This window comes from Ictalurus punctatus, chromosome 26, assembly GCF_001660625.3.
Source record: "Ictalurus punctatus breed USDA103 chromosome 26, Coco_2.0, whole genome shotgun sequence".
In the NCBI taxonomy this organism is placed as follows: Eukaryota; Metazoa; Chordata; class Actinopteri; order Siluriformes; family Ictaluridae; genus Ictalurus; species Ictalurus punctatus.
The window spans coordinates 18,844,622-18,864,946 of NC_030441.2; the positions used below are offsets into that span (position 1 = coordinate 18,844,622).

Genomic DNA, 20,325 nt, shown 5'->3' on the forward strand with positions numbered 1-20,325 from the left:
CAGCTGCAGAAGAAACCTACATAAGTATCGATTTGCACGGGATACGTCATCTCTGTATATATCACAGATATCTGCATGTCTTCACGATCTTCGTGAATACTCCACGCATACTATACACCCATACACACAGACATACATACATACACACACCTCACTGTAATACAAACTGATTGTCATGAACTTTATTATAAGTGCTTATTTTTGGGGCGTGGCCACGGAACCACGACATGTAGACTATAAATGTGCTTGGACCATGCCTAACACCTGCTTCTACGTCCTTTTTAAACATCATCTGTATTGTATCGTTTTGCATTTTAAACGTAGTTTTGTTTGACTTTTGGCGAGCAACGGTAGAAAAGAGTGAGCCATAACGCAATCTTGACCAAAAACGTCCTTTTATAGAAGGTCAAATACAAACAAACAAACAAACAAACAAAAGCAACAACAAAACAAGTTCTTAATATAGAACTCTGAGTGTGTGCGTAAACCTCCAAATTTCTACAGCACCTTTCACACATTAAAAGTCACCTCAAAATATTTTGCAAGAAAAATAAATAAAGCCAGCATCTGAAAAGAAGCTGAAAATAGAGAAAAAAAATGATGGTAACCTAAAAATAGTAATAAGAATTTGAGTAAAGAATTTCAGGAAATTGTAGGTCAGGGAGGGGGCAAAAACATTTAAATGAGATATAAATTTAATAGAAATAACAAGAACTCGTATCTTAAATGAATTAAGGACCGCAGATTGACCTCTCATTGACTTTTGCCTCACTCGGCTCTATTCCAGTGGCCTAATCCCTTCCCACTTCCCTGTACTACTCTCACGTTTTGATGTGTTATCGCTGGACCCGAGAGAAGCACGGAAAGGTTTGAATCAACAACAGTTTCAGTTCAGTTCTCACTAATGCAAAGTCAGAGGGTTCTCTTTAACGCACGCCGGTCATTCTCACCGTGCTGAGTTTACTGCAACAAATGAGGATACGTCTCTCGAACAGCATGCTAGCGTACAGCTGCAGCAGGTTCCCCACGTCTACAGCCACGATCAGCTCCGTCAGGTTCCTCTGAACAAACACACACATTCAGTAGCTAGAGCAATACAGACAACAACCAGTTGAAGGATAACATATATATATATATATATATATATATATATATATATATATATATATATATATAGATAGATAGATAGATAGATAGATAATACAAACTCACACTCTCTGGAATAGACGGTAAAGCCTTCGGATCAGGGGCGACGAAGTATGGAACCTGGGAAAAAAACACGTAAGAAGAATATCACGGGTGCAAAAATTTCGCAAACGAAACGTGAAACGCATTTCACGTGAACGAATTTCTCAAAAGCCAAGTCGAGTGACGAGAGGATGGTTTTGACAGGATGTTATGAGTCTAACGTTAGAAAGTTAGCACATGTGCTATACATTTCAAATGTGATTCTGAGGAAAATGGGAGCGCATGTAGGAAAAAATGTGCACTGAAATCGCAGATTATTGGGGGAACTGAATTGTCTGGAAAAACACACGAGAAACGTCAAAATTAATGAAACATTACATGTGAAGTGACTAAAATCCAAATAGTGTAATTTAAGCACAAGTGACTTTTCTCTCTGTGGGTGTGTGTGCGTGTGTGTGTGTGTGTGTGTGTGTATATATATATATATATATATATTATAGCTATACTATATTTTTAATAGAACCTCCACTGTTTATTGATCTGTTTACTGTGGTTCTTGTGTATCGATTAGAACTCATTTCGGAAGAGAACCTACCAGATGGAGAGTTTCGGAGCTGTCGGACAGTGGCACAGGGTGCTTGTAGAGAGCCGCCAGTAATTCTCTCATCTCGCTTGTCTGTCCGAATTTAAAATCACATGCCGTTATGCAGAAACCCGTTATTCTTTATTTTAAAAAATTTATGCAACATGATGAATAAATGCAGTGTGTACCTGGCCTTTTGTCACATAGTCTGCCAGGTTATTTAACAGTTTATAAAAGACTTCGAACCAAGGCAGATAGCTGTGTGTCAGATACAGAAACGCACAATTAGTCCCATATATATATACATACATAATGATAATGAGTCTTTATTGGTCACATATACAGTAGAGCACAGTGAAATTGTTTTCTTCACATACCCTAGCATGTTAGAAGGTTGGGGTCAGAGCGCAGGGTCAGCCATGACACGGCGCCCCTGGAGCAGAGAGGGTTAAGGGCCTTGCTCAAGGGCCCATCAGTGGCAGCTTGGCAGTGCTGGGGCTTGAATCCCCGACCTTCCGATCAGTAACCCAGAGCCTTAACCGCTAAGCCACCACTGCCCCATGTACATACACACATATATCCATACATACACACACACATACATACACACATATATACATGACAAATGATCTGGATTGTCCTGTAGGCAAGGTTGCCAGGTCTTGGCAGAATTTCTACCTCCACTACTTCTTACAAAATCTCACAAAAAGGACAGTGGAATTTTTTTTTTTAATTTGAAGACTTTGTGTAGGAATAAAGGTCATGGCGTTTCTGACCTGCATTATCTGATATTACATTATCCACGCTATAATCTTTTCCCCGCTCCCTGTCCACTCCCAATCTACAGCAGAATTTATTCCATACCTCATAGATACTGAATTATGATTATTTCCTTTAAAGCAAGATCTTGGTGTCTGTAAAACAAAAACAAAACAAAAAATAACCCCCAAACAACTATTTTTAAACGAGCCTCAAAAACCCACCACCCACTGACTTCCTTTTTCCACCTGCGACCTTGTTCCAAAACTAGAACAATTTAGCATAATAAATCCACAGCCCTGTCAACCTGCCTGTAGGACTATGAACGAATGTTGCTATACAGTACAGCCTGAGGGTCGGTGTAGGCTACACGTAGGATCATGAAGGTTTATACATAGGGTGTTTAGGTCATTGGGACATGTAGGATTTAGACCTGAGGATGCAGAGGCAGGTCTGGGAGCTGGAGGTGAGTCTGCAGAACCCAAATCGCTGGCATCCCTCCAGGTCAGTCAACGCAAATGTAAAGTGCTGCACAGCTATGCCATCCCTCACCCTGTGAATCGGATCAATCGATCAGTCTGATTAATATTCATCGGTAAGACATTATGTCGTGATTGAAACGAATAAAATTAATTAATGTTACCTTTCTATATCGTATGGGAAGCAGAATCGAGGAAGGGATTGCAAACATTCCTGCAAATAAGAAAGTAAAAATAAATAAGTTGCTTGTTATTCTTCGCCACTGTAAACAACAATGTTTTCTTCTTTTTTTTTTTTCATCACTAACCTCATCACAGAAGTCGTCTGGGAAGTGAAACAGCAGCCCAGGATCTGTAGATTGAGACACATGGTGGTGTTATGGTCTTGTTGGGGGTAGATACTGTATCATCTATACCTACAGCTTACTCTGCATTGGGTATTGAAACTAGGGTTAGCACTATCTTGTGTAGGCCATGAAGGAAAAGTAATCGACCTCTCTGTGGGAGATTATTAAACTCTATTTAGTAGACCTGAAAGACGTTTTTTTTTTTTATTTGTGTCTAGACCACTGTCTTTCAATGCGAGCACTTAGCTTTAAAGAAGCTTTTGTCATTTGCTGTCAAATGTAATATAACGCAACATAATAGCAAGAATTAATATATATATATATATATACAGTGGAGGAAATAAGAATTGGATGCGTCAATGTTTTTTTTCCCCAGTAAATATATTTCCAACAAGGCTATTCACATGAAAATTTCATGTTCAATACTTTTTTTCCCATGCCATTCCACTTTATTACACATAACTTCATTTATGGACTTTAACATTGTGAAATTTTTATATTTCTGCGTTTCTAGAGTTAATACTGATGTCCCGTGAAAATTTCATGTGAATAACCTCATTGAAAAAAAAGTTAACATGTTCAATACTTATTTCCTCCACTGTATAATAGGCTTCTGGTATCTTGCCAATATATTTAAGTTGTAATTAACACTGCAAATCTAACAATAAGGCTTCCAGTCTCATTATTCCGCAATTCATAATACAGCACATTATCCAGCATATTATACTATTTTGCATTTTATTTTTCTGATATTGTGCTTGTGTTTTTCATGGAACTTAATGAGGATACTCCATCGAGGTCCTGAAATCATAATGTGTGTGCAGGATGCAGTCTATTATTACATGCCTTTTTGCGCCTTTTTTTTGGCGAATTAATATAGTAATGTCTGTTCGTATTAATTGAACTCAACTCTGTATTGTCAAGTATTGGCACCCGCTACTCTTTTGTGTTAATGGAAAGGCTGCATCTCTGAGCAGATACTGCCTGGAAAAGCTACAGCAGTGTTGTCCTTGGGGTTTTAAACACTTTCTGTACTTTAACACACACTCCTACCTCGTTGGTCAGCTTGTAGGTGATCGGTTATTGACTAAAGCTTTTTTTTCTTCCCCCATGCATAGTGTGTTTTTACATCATCTAACCATCATCAGGGTCAGTTTCTGAATGCCATTAATACTAATGATGTACGTTTGTTCACGCACACACAAACACACACACAAAAACAAACACAAGTGCAGTGTTCTCAGTTTAGCCCATAAATTAAGCTCATTTCTGTAGTAAGTGGAGGATGTGGTTAACAGAAGTCACCGAGTCCCACAAACATCTTCTTCCTGTAGAAATATAACTGCTCCAGCACACGCTATAAAACTGTCAGCCTGCATCAGCAAATATCTATTGCTGAACTACATTTACATTTACAGCATGTAGTAGAAGCCCTTTTCCAGGATGAAAAGAAAAGAAAAAAAAAAAAACAATACTCAGAGTAGTTCTGGTCATTTATTGTGGCTAAACATCATCACACTCTCAATCCGGTCTCTTTAGGTTATTTCCTCTTGCACTTCAGTGATATTCAAAGTGACCACAGGTTTCAGCTAATCTTAGCATGCTAGCTCATCGCAGTGTTTCCATGACAACGCCCATGGCTGTCTTGTGGTTTTCTGTTTAAGTCATGTGACAGGAAGGAGAGCCGTTTTCTCAGCACTCAGCATCAGCCTGAAAGAAAAAAAACCCCCAAAAAACACAACCACCACATCATATTTGCTCACCTTTGTCTCTGGCGATAGGGCACGAAGCTTGAAAGAACCAGTAAAATGTCCTATCTGGATTTTCCCTGAAACCCACAAAATCAATGGACAAACAGGCAAAGTAAATATTGCGCATTTTTGTATTTCACAGAAAAATCAGAGAAGGGGAAGTGTTAAACAAACAAACCACAAAATCTGAAAGGATTTACAATCAAGAAGAAAATGATCCTATCACTGAGTAAAATTTAGGGCTAAACCAGTTTGAAATGATCACTAGACCAGTAACAAGAAGATAAATAGAGTGGGCATAAGATCATTTCCTGGAGAATACAAAAAAAGTAAAATAAAATAATAATAAAAAAACACCCTGAAAATGTACTTGGTCCAATTTACAAATTGGACCAAGTAGTAGAGTAAGTAGATGATGTAACTCAAGAAAGGGCACAGAGCAGAAATCAATAAAATAAAAAAGATGTTTGATGATAACTGAAACAAATGCCCAAGTGTGAGCAATACATTCAGTATTTGACTGGTCAGGACGTGCTGAGGGATTTTCCAGAAGAGCAACTCTGATAACAATGCACCTGCAAATGATTGGTTTATATCTGTATGTAATTTGTACTGGCAGTGCTTTGTAACAGTCCGAGGTCAAGCTGTAACATCACATCTTAAGTCCGAACTTATGTATCGCAGATGCTCCACAACGTCAAAAAGGAACTATAAACGGATAAAAGCGTATTATGATGAACTCGTTAGCAAATTGCCGCACCACAAGAGCGATAAAACACCTCGGGATGCGTTGTTATAGCAGCAAGTCGTTCATAATTTTCCTATAGCAGCACTTCCTGTCATGTTTCATCCTTTATGTCGTGCAGGATGAAAAAAATCTGCAGCGAGCCTTGCCTCGTATCGATCATACATTTCATGTCCGTGTCAGACGATAAACAATCTGAAGCGTCATCGTGCAGAGCTTTCAGACGAAGGTTAAGATGAACAATGGAGCATCACTGCGTGTGCGTTTCCATAGAGAGACCGTCATTTCAACAAGTTATACCGGAAAATATCCAAACTACAATCAAAAACTAAAGCTAAATTATTTGACCCCCCACAGTCATCCAATCAGCAATAACAAACAGCGGTATATGACATTTGTAGACGGCGATGCAGGTTTTAATGTGTAATTCAATATGTCATGAACCCACAGGGACAGGAAGTAGTGTCCAGGAAACAAAGTCTTCTAAGAAGACACCAGCATAATAAGGCACAAAAAGTAATTATACCGTAGGAACCTCGCTGCATGGTGTTGTAAAGAAGGCTCGTGTTTTAGAGTCGTATTTAAATGTCGATGGAGTATTATTGTGGCCTGAAATCTCAGAGAGCTGCAGATCAGATAAAACAGAGAAACAGAGTTTTAAAGTCTTACTTTAGTCTGGATCCCATGTTGTGGCTTCAAGACAGAGTCCATAAGTGATTAGTAGAGTATCTGTATCATCGTAGCACTATAGAGAGTAGCCTCTCAAATACACATACATACACGCACACACACAGAGCAACACGCTCACATAATAAAACGGATAAGAAAGCAGGCTGATCGAATCACTTCCTGATCTGTGCGGAGAATCATGCGTGTGGTGCTTGTGCTGTCGTTTCCTTCTCATCGCGTCTCAAGCCTTTTCCTCTTTCAGAACTGATTTTGATTTATTTTACGTCAAAACCAAGCGCGTGTGTGTGTCTACATTTTGTTTCATGTAAATCTTTCTAAATATCTGCTTATAAACACATATGTACATGCTGAGGCCCTGTCCTGCCTGTGCACATTTTCAAGTCAATGGCATGCACTTCATTTACATGTGAATTCACCAACTGTGTGTAAAAACGTATTCCTCAAGCTGTATTGTATTGTATTCCTCAAGCTCTCTCTCACACGCGTCAATTTTTGAGCAGGCACGTCGAGAGGAAATCAACGGGAGGACTTCCTCTATCGCAGCTGCTATTTCTCTTTTCAGCAGCCTGTCTCTTTTCTTCCTCCTCTTTCCTTTAAAAAAATATATAGCTCGGTTAACTTCCAATGACGTGTTTATTAACCTGTTTTGTTATCTAGAACTTGCTCAGTCCTCTCAGTAAATTTAATCTTGTACCACAAGAGCATTTATATGAATTGCGCCCTATGCTGTTTGTACTGTAAGCTACAGTGATAGCCACACATACATACACTCACACAAAACAACACAACTTAGACTTGAGTTTAACCAAGTTTTATTCAATTTAAGCTGATGTTAAGGTTGCTTGATTTTTTTAAAAACAAGTAGGTATTATAGACTGAGTATCGCATCGGCCACAACAGGAAAACAACAGACTGAAGAGTTTAACCGACTAAGTTACCTTCAAGAGAGCACAGGAAAAAAATACTCCACCTCTAAAAGTGAGAACGTGTCAATGAGTGTTTATCTTGAACAGACACACCTTCACAAAACACCTGAGGAAGTAGAAGCGGGGGAATGTGGGAAGGTAAGTGAGAAAACACAAAAGAAGCAACCATAAAAGGATGAGATGAAGGAGAGGGAGCAATTTAGGCAGCCTCTTCTTCACCCTCTTCCTCGAACTCTCCCTCCTCGGCGGTAGCATCCTGGTACTGCTGGTACTCAGAGACCAGGTCGTTCATGTTGCTCTCAGCCTCGGTAAACTCCATCTCATCCATTCCTTCTCCTGTGTACCAGTGGAGGAAGGCCTTTCTCCTGAACATGGCAGTGAACTGCTCAGAGATGCGCTTGAACAGCTCCTGGATGGCCGTGCTGTTGCCGATGAAGGTGGCGGCCATCTTGAGGCCACGCGGCGGGATGTCGCACACGGCCGTTTTGACGTTGTTGGGGATCCATTCCACGAAGTAGCTGCTGTTCTTGTTTTGGACGTTGAGCATCTGCTCGTCGACCTCCTTCATGGACATGCGTCCACGGAACACGGCCGCAACGGTGAGGTAACGGCCATGACGCGGGTCACAGGCAGCCATCATGTTCTTCGCGTCGAACATCTGCTGTGTCAGTTCAGGGACGGAAAGGGCGCGGTACTGCTGACTCCCCCTGCTGGTCAAGGGTGCAAAACCAGGCATGAAGAAGTGGAGACGTGGGAACGGCACCATGTTGACGGCCAGCTTGCGCAAATCTGCATTCAGCTGCCCCGGGAAGCGGAGGCAAGTCGTGACTCCACTCATGGTGGCCGAGACCAGGTGGTTCAGATCACCGTAAGTGGGTGTGGTCAGTTTGAGCGTACGGAAGCAGATGTCATACAGAGCTTCGTTGTCGATGCAGTAGGTCTCGTCAGTGTTCTCCACCAGCTGGTGCACAGACAGCGTGGCGTTGTAGGGTTCAACCACTGTATCAGACACTTTGGGCGAGGGCACCACACTGAAGGTGTTCATGATACGGTCGGGATATTCTTCACGAATCTTGCTGATTAGCAGCGTGCCCATGCCAGAGCCGGTGCCACCGCCCAGAGAGTGGGTGAGCTGGAAACCCTGCAGACAGTCGCAGCTCTCAGCCTCCTTACGCACCACATCCAGGACGGAGTCCACTAACTCGGCTCCCTCTGTGTAGTGGCCCTTGGCCCAGTTATTCCCAGCACCACTCTGGCCTGGTAGGGAAGTACAGAAAACCTGTTAGTGTCCTATAACTAACACCACAGTGGGACTGATTACTGCCATGTTTTGAAATGCTTTGTACACCTGTTTCTTTTTGGGACAGAATTACCTTTTTAGAAAATAAAATTTAGGTTAACAAGTCTTTATTAATCACATTTACATTACAGCACAGTGAAATTATTTTCTTCACATATCCCATAATTTCAGGTAATTTCAGGTCATTTTAAATGGACATGGTGAAATAAAATTGGTTAAAATGACTCGTGTTTGTAAATCAGAAAGGATTTTAAAGCCATCGCATTCTCACTGCTGTATATTTCCACTCCCATCTAGATCATCAAGAGAAATAAGTAAATAAATAAATAAATTGAGAAAAGTATTGCTATGAATTTGGTCTGTGTGCTGCCATCTAGTGGAATGTTTTATATTGACCTGCAATTAGAATCAAACGTGACATGGTACATTATGTGTTTTCTTTTAATCCTACAATCAAACCAAGCTATATATATATTTTTTAAAAAGTGTGTTTGACTTCACCAAAGACAAAGTTGTCGGGTCTGAAGATCTGTCCGAAAGGTCCAGATCGAACCGAGTCCATGGTTCCTGGTTCCAGATCCACCAAGATGGCACGAGGAACATACTTCCCTCCTGAGAAAATGGACAATTAAACACAACATAAAAATCACACACTTACCAGGTGTTTCTGTGTTTCATTTTTGATTAGTCTGGATTTGAATTTTTTGTATTCGTATGAATAAAATACAAAATACACACCCTGCATTATCCACTCACCGCATGTTACAACTTGTTGTTTGTGTGTGTGCAAGTGTTAAAATCCTACACACTTTTTGTGTTATTACTATTTCAACACGTGTTAAATTATCCAATAAATGTGTTAAAAAGACAATTTTAAGAAAACAATTTCACATGACTGACCAACACACACGGACTGTACCGAAGCCGTCATCATATAAATCTGAACTCGCCTCAAAGTGAATGTTCGTTGCTTTGAGCTTTTGATCGTGAATGCGGAGGCAGAGTCCGGAGGCGAGGAAACCAAATGACCACCAGTAAGTTAGCGTTTATCGCTATTTAGCGTTAACGCTGCTGAAAATGCCTGACTGAGTTTGTGATATTTAGGCAGCGAGCTCTCAAAAATGTTTTCATAGTAAAACAGTAACTCAGCGAGTGACAATTAACTTTACCTATCGCGACAGCTTCAACAGAGAACATCATGTTCTGCTTCCTCAGTGTTGGTGTTACACTACTAGCCTCATGTTTCTTCATGTATTGGGTGAATGTTAATGCTGGGTAACAGGTGCAGACAGTCAGTGGCTAACGGAACTTAGCTAGCTCAGTAACGTCGAGGCCAAATCTTCTTCGCAAGGTTAACGTGATTAAAAGAGAGGATGGGTTTACAGAAGATTGTAATGCTTTCCACTGTCTCTGTAATGTTGGTTAAATTAATTAGGTTGTGCAAAACAAATCAGCTGGGAGGTGCTAAAGGCTGGAAAATATGTATTCCTAAATAAAGTTAGCTAGATTTTCTTGGTGATGCTACAGTGCCATTTTGTTCATTAGGAGAGCGGAGGTCACATTTCCAAAATGACACAGTTTGGGATTCTATAATGCAATTTCTCAGTTAAAGCCCAAAGGCGTTTGTCCATATTTTGTAGCTAACATCTAACCAATGCTCTTTTTGCTCTTTAACAGCTTTTCAGATGGAAGGGAGGGGACTCATCTACCCAGATGGAGGGAGATTTGTACAAAGATGCATCGACTCCAATTCTTACAATCTGACCAATGTTTAAATTATTTTAATTAATGTCACCTGAAATTAATTGTTTGTGTATTTTGTGAACATTTTAGAATTTTAGCATAGAAACAAATAGTATTTTAGGATCATTGTAGGAGAAAAAGGATCAACAACACATCTGTGTTATTTTTTTAAACACATCCTTGTGTGGAAATTTAACACAGAGCACGTGTTAAATGTACCTACACATCGATTGTGTTAAAAGCAACCCACAATGTCTTGTCCTTAACTAGATACGCATCATGTGTTAATTTCGAACACGTCTGTTTTAAGAGTGAAGGCTCGTATCAATATATTTATCCATAAAACCATTACTGTACACTAGAAAAAGCAAAACTGCGCGATAACAGTCCAGTTTACACGACATTAAATGCACCGCTATCTTCGTTAGTATGGTTTACTCGTTTTGAACGCCCACTGTGATCGTAAGTCGGTCACTCAGGTTTTTTTTTTTTGTTTTAAACGTCTCATTTGATTGAAATCTGACGTTTTCGTGTTAAATATACGACTTATTTGAGTCGTTTACGTCAAAGTCTACATATAAACACCACTTTGGCCTCTCTACAGTAGCAATACATTTCTGAGTCCCTCGGTGTGTATGAATAAAGGAGACGCCATGTTGACGTATTTGTTTATAATGTGGTACATTCGACATTTTCAAAGGGTTAAAAATAATCCTGAGAATATGAACACATTTATGAAATAAAATTCACACAGCACTTTTTTGTAAAAATGAACCCATCAGGTAGGTTGAAAAAAAACGACCCGTTTGCTGGGTTACAATGAACAACCCAACTTGATAGCGTTAGTTTAGATCAAAATGTGTTTTATCCTGTATTTAACCAGCGGATGGGCTTAAACCCCCACATGTGAATGTGATCACATAATAAAATGAATGGAACAATATTAGGAGAAAAATGAATAGTGTGGAAAAAGAAATCACCTGAAGATAAACGACTGAAGCTCACGTGACCTTTCTCCGGCTGTAACATTGAGCAGTGCAGTGAGATTTACCTGAGGCTTCATTGTAATAGACGCTGATGCGGTCCAGCTGCAGGTCGCTGTCTCCGTGATAGGTTCCAGTGGGATCAATGCCATGCTCATCACTGATCACCTCCCAGAACTGCAGAAACACAAAGACGCAGAGCAGACAGTTTAACAGTCATTATAAGATGCTAATAGTCATAAATAATCACCGTGTGCCAAAATATTCCTCAAGCTAATATTATTTTATATGCAATTTTATATGTATATCTAATTGCTGTTTGTGTGTCGCTGAAAGCATCTGCAATTTATTCCTAACACACACTAAAATAAAACCTTGTGTTCTATAGCAAATAAAACAGTCTAATAAATACAAGAGCAAGAGAAATATAAAAATTAGACAATAAAATAAAAAATAACAGAAAACAGAAAAACTAATAAAACAGTCACTGACTTATTTTTTTTTTAAAAGAAGTTATTACTTTATTTATTTACCATACGTCTTTATTTATTTATTTATTTATTTATTACAAATCTTGAAAAAAATTTCATCCATTGTATACTGATTTGTTTTTATTTGTTAAGGTGTAACAAAAAACAATCAAAGTGTTACAAGTTAATTCCCGTACAATGATTACTCATGATATCAGTGTAGCAGTTATTCATCTTGTTAGAAAAGTTAAAAGGATAAAAGTGCTGGAGAAATAACATTTGTTATGGGTTCGCAGTGCCGTTTGTTCCGTTTTATCTTATTTATGTCGTAAATCATATCTTTCTAACTCTATTAATCCAGATACAGGAATATATTATTTTATGAAATTCTATAAACTGATCTGTAAATATTCACAGATATTAATCTGTGCTGTTTCATCCTGTGGACATTATTATTATTATTATTATTATTATTATTATTATTATTATTATTATTATTAATAATAATAATAATAATAATAATAAAAACAACAATAATACATTTGAACTGAACTGAATTATAGTGTACCATCATACATACACAATTAAATAATTTTCTAACACTAATCATCCTGTAGAGAAGATTTACTAGAAGATTTCGCATAGCCATTTAAACGGTCTTAAATTTTATCATCAGATCAAAGACCACTCTTACTGTATAGTTCTGATGGGGAAATGGAAACGATGGACAGAGTGGGGGAGGACAGCAGACTCAAGATGGATGGATCAATGCATGTGTACACACACGCACACACTATACTATATACATATATTGCTAGTTAACTGCAAAATTAAATATATATATATATATATATATATATATATATATATATATATATATATATATATATATATATACATATATACACACACACACACACACACACATATAGATAGATAGTTAACAGCAAAATTATCAGCTGATTCTGATACATCTCTGAATATGCAAATAAGTATGTAATTATGCATATCTCTAAATGGTTTCATTGTGTGCTGCACAGTGAATCATCCTCAAGCGCTCTCTCTCTCTCTCTCTCACACACACACACACACACACACACACACACACGATCAATGTTTGTTTTGTTTGTCTGAATGACAGGTTTTCCGCTATCTGACCACATTTACACCGATCATTGATCTCCAGTCTGTCTTTAGACCTAAACTGTAATGTTTATGTTTTAAGTTATTATTTATTTATTTATTTATCCACTGATCACATTATATTTCTGTTTCCACAGCTCTGCAGCAGGAGAGTCGAACCACACCCATGTACTGACACAACCAGAGGAAAAATCTCACCAGCCATGAAATGAACCCCGAATTTCATCTCCAGGAATTTCACATCCACATCATAATGCAGAGAAAAAGCGACAGAATCATAAAGATTTTACAGAAATCAGATTAATTGTGTGGTTTAAAGTCACGCCCACTCATCATCCAGACTGAACCAGACACAAAGCAAATCACACCTCACCTCCCACCAACCACCTCCCATCACCAGCCATGTTTCATCAACATTATTACAATTACATTCATCCATTAAAAACTGTTAGTTCAGGTCATTGAAATAAAGAGTTAATTATCCTAGTAAATACAGTATTATAATAGTATTTAAAGAACGTCATCATTGCTGGGGATGTTTGATTATTTATTTCTTGATTTGAATTTTGATTAAAATAAAAAAAATACAAATGAAAATGCTAATTTTCCATCAACACCGTTATTTACTGTGAAAACGTGTAAACACGACTTCATTTTATTCTTATTCTTTAAGATTTCTAGGCTACTTTTCCACTTATTCTCTTTATTATAATGTTCCAGTGAAGTGTTTATAAATCTGTAAATGCTGCAGGTTTGGTTAGAACAGTCCTGCACCACGGTTTTCTGGGTCATTGTGGTGATATGAGGATATCCACACTCTCACACACACTCTCACACACACTCTCACACACACTCTCACACACACTCTCACACACACTCTCACACACACTCTCACACACACACTCACACATACACTCACACATACACTCACACATACACTCACACACACTCACACACACTCACACATACACTCACACACATACACTCACACACACTCACACATACACTCACACACACACACTCACACACACTCACGCACACACTCACACACACACTCACACACACACACACACACACACACACACACACACACACTCACACACACTCACACACACACACACACACACACACACACACACACACTCCTCCCACCTTGGCTCCGATCTGGTTTCCACACTGTCCCGCCTGCAGGTGAACGATCTCGCGCATGTTGGCCGCTTAGTGATGTCGGTGTAAAATTGAGCGAATTGAATAAATAATAAAGAAAATTAAATCCTTATAGAGGACCTTCTCCCAGCAGCAGCAGCAGCACCGGCTCCAGCAAAGTGCTCGCGCCCGAGACTGCGCGCTCCCTCTTCACCCCTCCCATGCATCGTGACCGCGCCCGACGCGCTCCCGACGGTGCCGCAGAGTGACGTCGTGTCCGAGACAGAGTCTGCTTTTACTTATTCGCAATGCAATGTCGAACCGGAGCAACACACACACATACACTGTACACAAACCGACATACACACTCTACCCCCCCCCCCCCCCCCCCCCCCCCCACACACACACACACACACACACACACACGAGGTTGTTGCAGTCTTTGGAATATTTAAAAGGAAGCTGAATCTGAATTGTTGATAAATGAGGGAAGGGAAAGAAGGTAGGGTATATTAACCCTGAGAATGATAATGTGTGTACCATTCTGTCATCACTAGAGGGCAGTATTAGACAATGTTGGTGATGTAGCCTTCTGTACTGTATTTAGTAGTGGATATATGATTGTGTATAATGATAAGCGCGTAAAAATGAAGTTAAGATGTCTTTGCGGTCCTCTAGTACCTGGCTGGAGCACAGATGTTAACCCTTCCCATTCCCATATTAGTGAATTCTACAATCTTACATCTGAAGTTACATCTACACAAATTATTTGTGGTAATAGTAAACATGTGCGATACTTTATTTTGTTCTTTAAGACCATAGCAATTACCTGCGATGCCATAGTAACTGCCTAGCAACACAGTGGAAGTCACCTGGAACACCATAATCTTCTTTTTTTTTTTGCTATTTATTATTTATTTATTTATTTATTTATTATTATTATTATTATTATTATTATTATTATTATTATTATTATTAGTTGTAGTAGTAGTAGTCATTTCTTATGTTGTTTCATTTAAGCATTGCGTCTTTTCATCCTTCTTTCATTTTCTTTCTTTCTTTCTTTCTTTCTTTGTCAATACTGTATTTCTGACAGGAAGCTATTTTGTAATTATTTACATTTTGTCTTCAAATGACAAAATATTATGTCCCTATTGCGAATTGATATTTTGGATTTGTAATCATTTTAATAATAATAAGAAGAAGAAGAAGGAGAAGAAGAAGAAGAACAAGAAGAGGCAGGAGAAGGCTGCGCTACATCACCGGCAGCCAGCAGAGGGCGTTGGCCGTGAGTGAGAACTCGGTTGCCCAGAATTCTCAGGCTGATTAACCTGGGTTGCTTGCACCAGTAAAGCCAGCTTTTGAGGCAGCACTTGCCTGCACCTGTGAGGCTGGATATTTAAGGCCAGCCTTTGAGGCAGCGCTTCATCGCACCTTTGTAGAGGACTGATTGGTACGGTATGTCAGGATTTTGCCTGAGGTAAGAGTGAAAACAAGAAAGGCAAATAACAATCGAAAAGAAAAGCAACTGAAAAGAAGGGACAAGAGAGATTTAACGCATGGCCTGTAAGAGAGAAAGAAATTAAGAACAGAATACGACTATTGAAAGGAGATGTAACAGATTAAGGATATCTCTGGGTATATATATCATATATCATATAACAAACCCTGCTTGCCCATTTATTTCTAAGCAGGCATTGGTTTTCACTCTGCAGTTAGAGCCACCCTGAAACATCTCATCATTTTGTTCAGGGATTCCATAAATCTCGACTATACATGTTGTACAAAAGCAATATTATGTTTAAAAATGAACAATCTTAAAGTTATGCTTAAACTGAGAAGTAACTGACAACATTTTAAAGCAATTGTTGTCCAACTCTGCTTCTTTGTGCTTTTCTTCTTTTTGTTAGTGAATCTCTGAATGAGAGCTGAGATTGTAAACTCTATGCTGAGTGATTGGCTTATCAGTCGACTTCATTTGCCATGTGCAGTTTTAATTGAACTCGATCCTAAAGGTTTCTAGCCACAGACATGCTTCATAAAAAAAACTGGAGGCAAGTCTGGCATTTCCCAACCGAGTAAGAACCAAATAATGACATGTTTTACCTGCGTCCTCGTCGCCCATAAATGATAAGGCGAACAACAACAACAACAAAACCTACATAACATTCTTTTTATTTTTCCACTTCCATTTTTTTTCCTTAATGGTTTCCTGTATTCTCATAGTTGTTCCTTTCTGCATGCCTTTCCTCCCTTCCTTTATTCTTTCAGGTTTCTTTCCCTCCTTCCCATCCTATTTGTCTTCTGTCTTTCCTACCCTGCCATTTTCCCCCTTCCCTTTGTTCTTTTCTTGCCATCCTCTTTTCCTTCAGCATTTCTGTCATTCCTATCCTTTCTTCTTCCTTTCTGTGTTCCTTTCTTGTTGTTTTTTTTTCCTTTCCATAATCTCCACTCCCAATCACTCAGATGAATGAGGGCTTAATCGCCTGCCGAGTTCCCAGCCTGATTAATGTAGTGACATTCTCACAGATCCACACTTCCATTATCAAAATTATAGCAATTTAAACACATTGGAACAAGCTCCTTAAAGAGAAATAAATAAATAAACAGTTGTCGAAAATACCGAGTCATTTCCTGCACACTTGTCAGCCTTGCTGAACTCCTTCATAACGAGACTTTCCATTAAAACACTGCTTTGTTTGTATGAGAATGATATTAGTCAGACTGAAAAGATGCAGAGATACTCAGACGTCTCTGTGGGGGAGAGGAACATAACACAGTCAGAAACTCAAGAATCACTGAATTAACATGACAAATCCTCATGCTTATGCAAATGGCTGGAAGTTTCGTCCAACGAGAACAAAACACAATTAACACAAGGACAAAAATCATTCAGATTTCCTTCATTGGAGATGTAGAAACTATTTTAATGAACGATTCTAAACCTTCAAAATTCCACTGATGCCATTATATTTTATTAAACCGTAGTATCGTCAATATGGTCATACTGTAAGTAATGTTGTGTGTGTGCTAGAATTAATACTATTTTCGCTAAAACGACATGTCTCACGGCTTTTGCGGAGTATACAAAGGTTAGTACGCTTCATTTAACTTGAGTTCTTTACTTTAATCTTTCAGGACTTTCCGTTTGCTACCAAGTGAGCTAATGTTCCCAATTTTTTAACTTGGAGTTCGTTTCCAAATTCAGTTATTTATTCCTAATGTTGTGTTCATTCTTGGTTCTCTGAGGACAATTTCCATTTGCCTGACGTCGTTGCTCTGGGGAATGATAGATGAAATATGTGGCACATTGAATTAGTTGCTTGCCAATCCTATGATTTTGTTCTAGAGTTTTTCCGACAGCCAGTTATTCGTTCTCTGTAAATTTGGTTCATTTTGTAGATTTGAATGATGAATTAACACAATATTGTGGGGCATCGTGATACTACTCGGTATCATGATACTTCAGCTGGTGTAGTAGCGTAAGATATGTTTATGGTATCGTAAATCTACATCCCACCACCAACAGACACACGAATGGCACGCAGTACAGACAGAAATACAACTGAGGATGTAACAATGTTCCTTGCATACCTAATCTCTGAATTTGGTAGGTATATTACAATGTACACAAATGATTTCTGTGCGATTTCTTTATGATGTAAGTGTAAAATCTGCACGTGAGAAAAACTATACAATACCCAGATTATAGACTTCCTTTTTCTTTTAATTACTGTTCTAAACGATTGCAATTTTTATTTATTAAAGGACTTGTCTTATTAAATATTACTATAAATGTATTAAAAATATAATATAATGTCAGCAAAACAAGTTAGTTCCTATTCTCACTTACTTAATAGCAGCTATGAACAGTTGTTCCCTCACCTGAAGTTAACAAGACCCTAAACTTAAATCTAAAAAAAAAAATGCTGTTTATCATGTTACAGAGAAAACCTCCGACCAATCAGAATCCAGAATTGAGCTGTGGCTTGTGCTATAAATGTCAATAGAGCAGTGAGGGTTTTTTTTTTTTATCCATTGAATTGTACTATTGTATTGTATTATTGGCTTTTCTTTAGACCAACATCCTAACTTGGGAAAATGACAATTTCTGAGTTTTCAGAAGTACAGATTTGCACCAATATAATGCATACCTGTGTCCATCCTCCAGGGGTCACTGTTTTATTACTAACAACATTTACAACTGGTGCTCCTCCAACTTCAAGGAAGTAAACCTTAAAAGCACAACTGTAGATTAATTAAAAGTCATTCTAAAAAAGCGAATGGTTCTAAATCTTTAGTGTACCCATTAAAGCATGTCTAAGGTCAAGAGAAGCAGGATGTGGGGTTGTTTAGGAATATACACAAATACTTCACAGTTAAATTTATTGAAATGTTTGGTACCTTCTATACCATAACACGGCAGAATACAGCACATCATAATTAGAAAAGTATCTGGAGTAGTGTTCTATGCTGTAGAACCTTATTGGTAGCTCAGATGTTGGACAACTGATCAGAAGGTCAGGATATCAAATCCCAGCACTGCCAAGCTTCCACTGCTGGGCTCTTGAGCGAGGTCCTTAACCCTCAACTGGTCAATTGTATAAATGAGATAAATGTAAGTTGCTCTGGATACAGGTGTCTGCTGAATATATATATATATATATATATATATATATATATATATATATATATATATATATATGTGTGTGTGTTTGTGTGTGTGTATATATACATATATATTGAAAAGGTATTTCAGGTAAAGGTTTTGATCGAATTTGTAATTTCATAACTCTGTGCTACACTTTGCAATCTCTTCCTGTTTCTCTCAGCCTTTCCTGGTGTTAATGACTCTTCAAGAATGGAGCAGAAGGACTGGGGTTGTGCATAAACGCTTTTTACTTTATCAACTACATATTTATTTATTTATTTATTTATTGCTTGAACCAGGTGTGTTTATTTATCGTTTCTTTTATTCACATTTTGACATTTTTTGCACAGGTGGGTTTGATCCCCTGGGTCATCTGTATATGAGAACTTGAGTTTAAAAATCGATCAATAAACCATGGTTTGGGTCTGTTTATTAATTAATTGTACTGAGGTAGATTGCAAGGGAAGCTCGAAGATTTAATTAATATGGATTTGATAGTGACTCAAGGCAAAGAACGCAGGTGTAATGAAATGTATTGAACCGCCATTCCCATTTTCCCTACAGACCTGAACTTGGTGTGTATGTCCAGTACTGAGTTATGATTAGTTATAAATTAATATAAATCTTTAAACCATACATTTTGTATGAATTTTGTGATGTGGTACTTATTTACTCAATAAGTAAATACATACCATAACAGAGAATATACTGAATATTTTGAATATCTGATGTACTGAATATTTAGTGGGAGTATAGAGTATGGATAGTGAATTTTATTGTAGAGTTTTAATATAGACACTCGATTGTCTAGGGAGAATTTTGCGTTAAAACACAATTCACATCTTTAACATGAAGCTGTAGTTGTGATACTGAATTATTAGTGTAAAATCTAAAGTGATGACTATTGTGAACTGACTAAAATTCAGTAACTCATACTAGTGATTCAAATAGGGTTAGATACTGAATATTGCGAAAATTATTATGCAAGTATTACACAAATTATCTGATTTAAGTATTAAACACATTCTCCAGGATGAATTTTGAATAATGAAGCTGAATTCTGTAGTTTTTTTTATTATAAAGAATTTCATATACTAAATTCTTATCTGAAGTTATCATGCGTACTTTAAACTTTTATAATGATTCTTCACAATAATTCTTTAGTCCTGCTACTGATTTAAACTTTCATTAATACCTTCTATTAGTCACAGTGAATTTTCAGAGTGATCCTTAAATTATGTCACTGAATTAACAGCACAAGCAGACGTTAAGCATTCGTAATTTCCTGTATAAATATAAGATGCGTATACAATGTCGAGTATGAATCAGTTACTGTACTAAACTTTCAATGCTGGAACATGAATGTTCAGTTCGACTGCAGCTATGATTCAGAATTCTCAGTGTGCACGCTCAGTAACGCT

At 38.0% G+C, this 20,325-nt stretch overlaps 2 protein-coding genes across 2 annotated transcripts in view; both read right to left on the minus strand.

Moving 5' to 3' along the window:
- Window positions 1-6,734, minus strand: part of dennd1c (DENN domain containing 1C) — a 16,688-nt gene extending 9,954 nt beyond the window's left edge. The window contains exons 1-10 of the mRNA XM_053676236.1: window positions 6,522-6,734; window positions 5,120-5,184; window positions 3,318-3,361; window positions 3,174-3,223; window positions 2,964-3,083; window positions 1,960-2,029; window positions 1,784-1,864; window positions 1,213-1,266; window positions 951-1,061; window positions 1-3 (exon numbers count right to left, since the gene is read on the minus strand). The exon at window positions 1-3 is cut by the window's left edge and continues 98 nt beyond it. Coding sequence (XP_053532211.1) covers window positions 1-3; window positions 951-1,061; window positions 1,213-1,266; window positions 1,784-1,864; window positions 1,960-2,029; window positions 2,964-3,083; window positions 3,174-3,223; window positions 3,318-3,361; window positions 5,120-5,184; window positions 6,522-6,538 — 615 coding nt within the window. The 5' untranslated portion in view covers window positions 6,539-6,734. The remainder of the gene's footprint in view (window positions 4-950; window positions 1,062-1,212; window positions 1,267-1,783; window positions 1,865-1,959; window positions 2,030-2,963; window positions 3,084-3,173; window positions 3,224-3,317; window positions 3,362-5,119; window positions 5,185-6,521) is intronic.
- Window positions 6,735-7,337: 603 nt separating this feature from the next.
- zgc:65894 (tubulin beta chain) lies at window positions 7,338-14,558 on the minus strand. Its single transcript, XM_017457542.3, has 4 exons — window positions 14,260-14,558; window positions 11,563-11,671; window positions 9,270-9,380; window positions 7,338-8,725 (listed from the first exon to the last, which is right to left on the minus strand). Exons 1-4 carry the CDS (start codon window positions 14,314-14,316, stop codon window positions 7,668-7,670), a joined length of 1,335 nt encoding a protein of 444 aa, XP_017313031.1. The 5' UTR covers window positions 14,317-14,558; the 3' UTR covers window positions 7,338-7,667.
- Window positions 14,559-20,325: the final 5,767 nt, after the last annotated feature.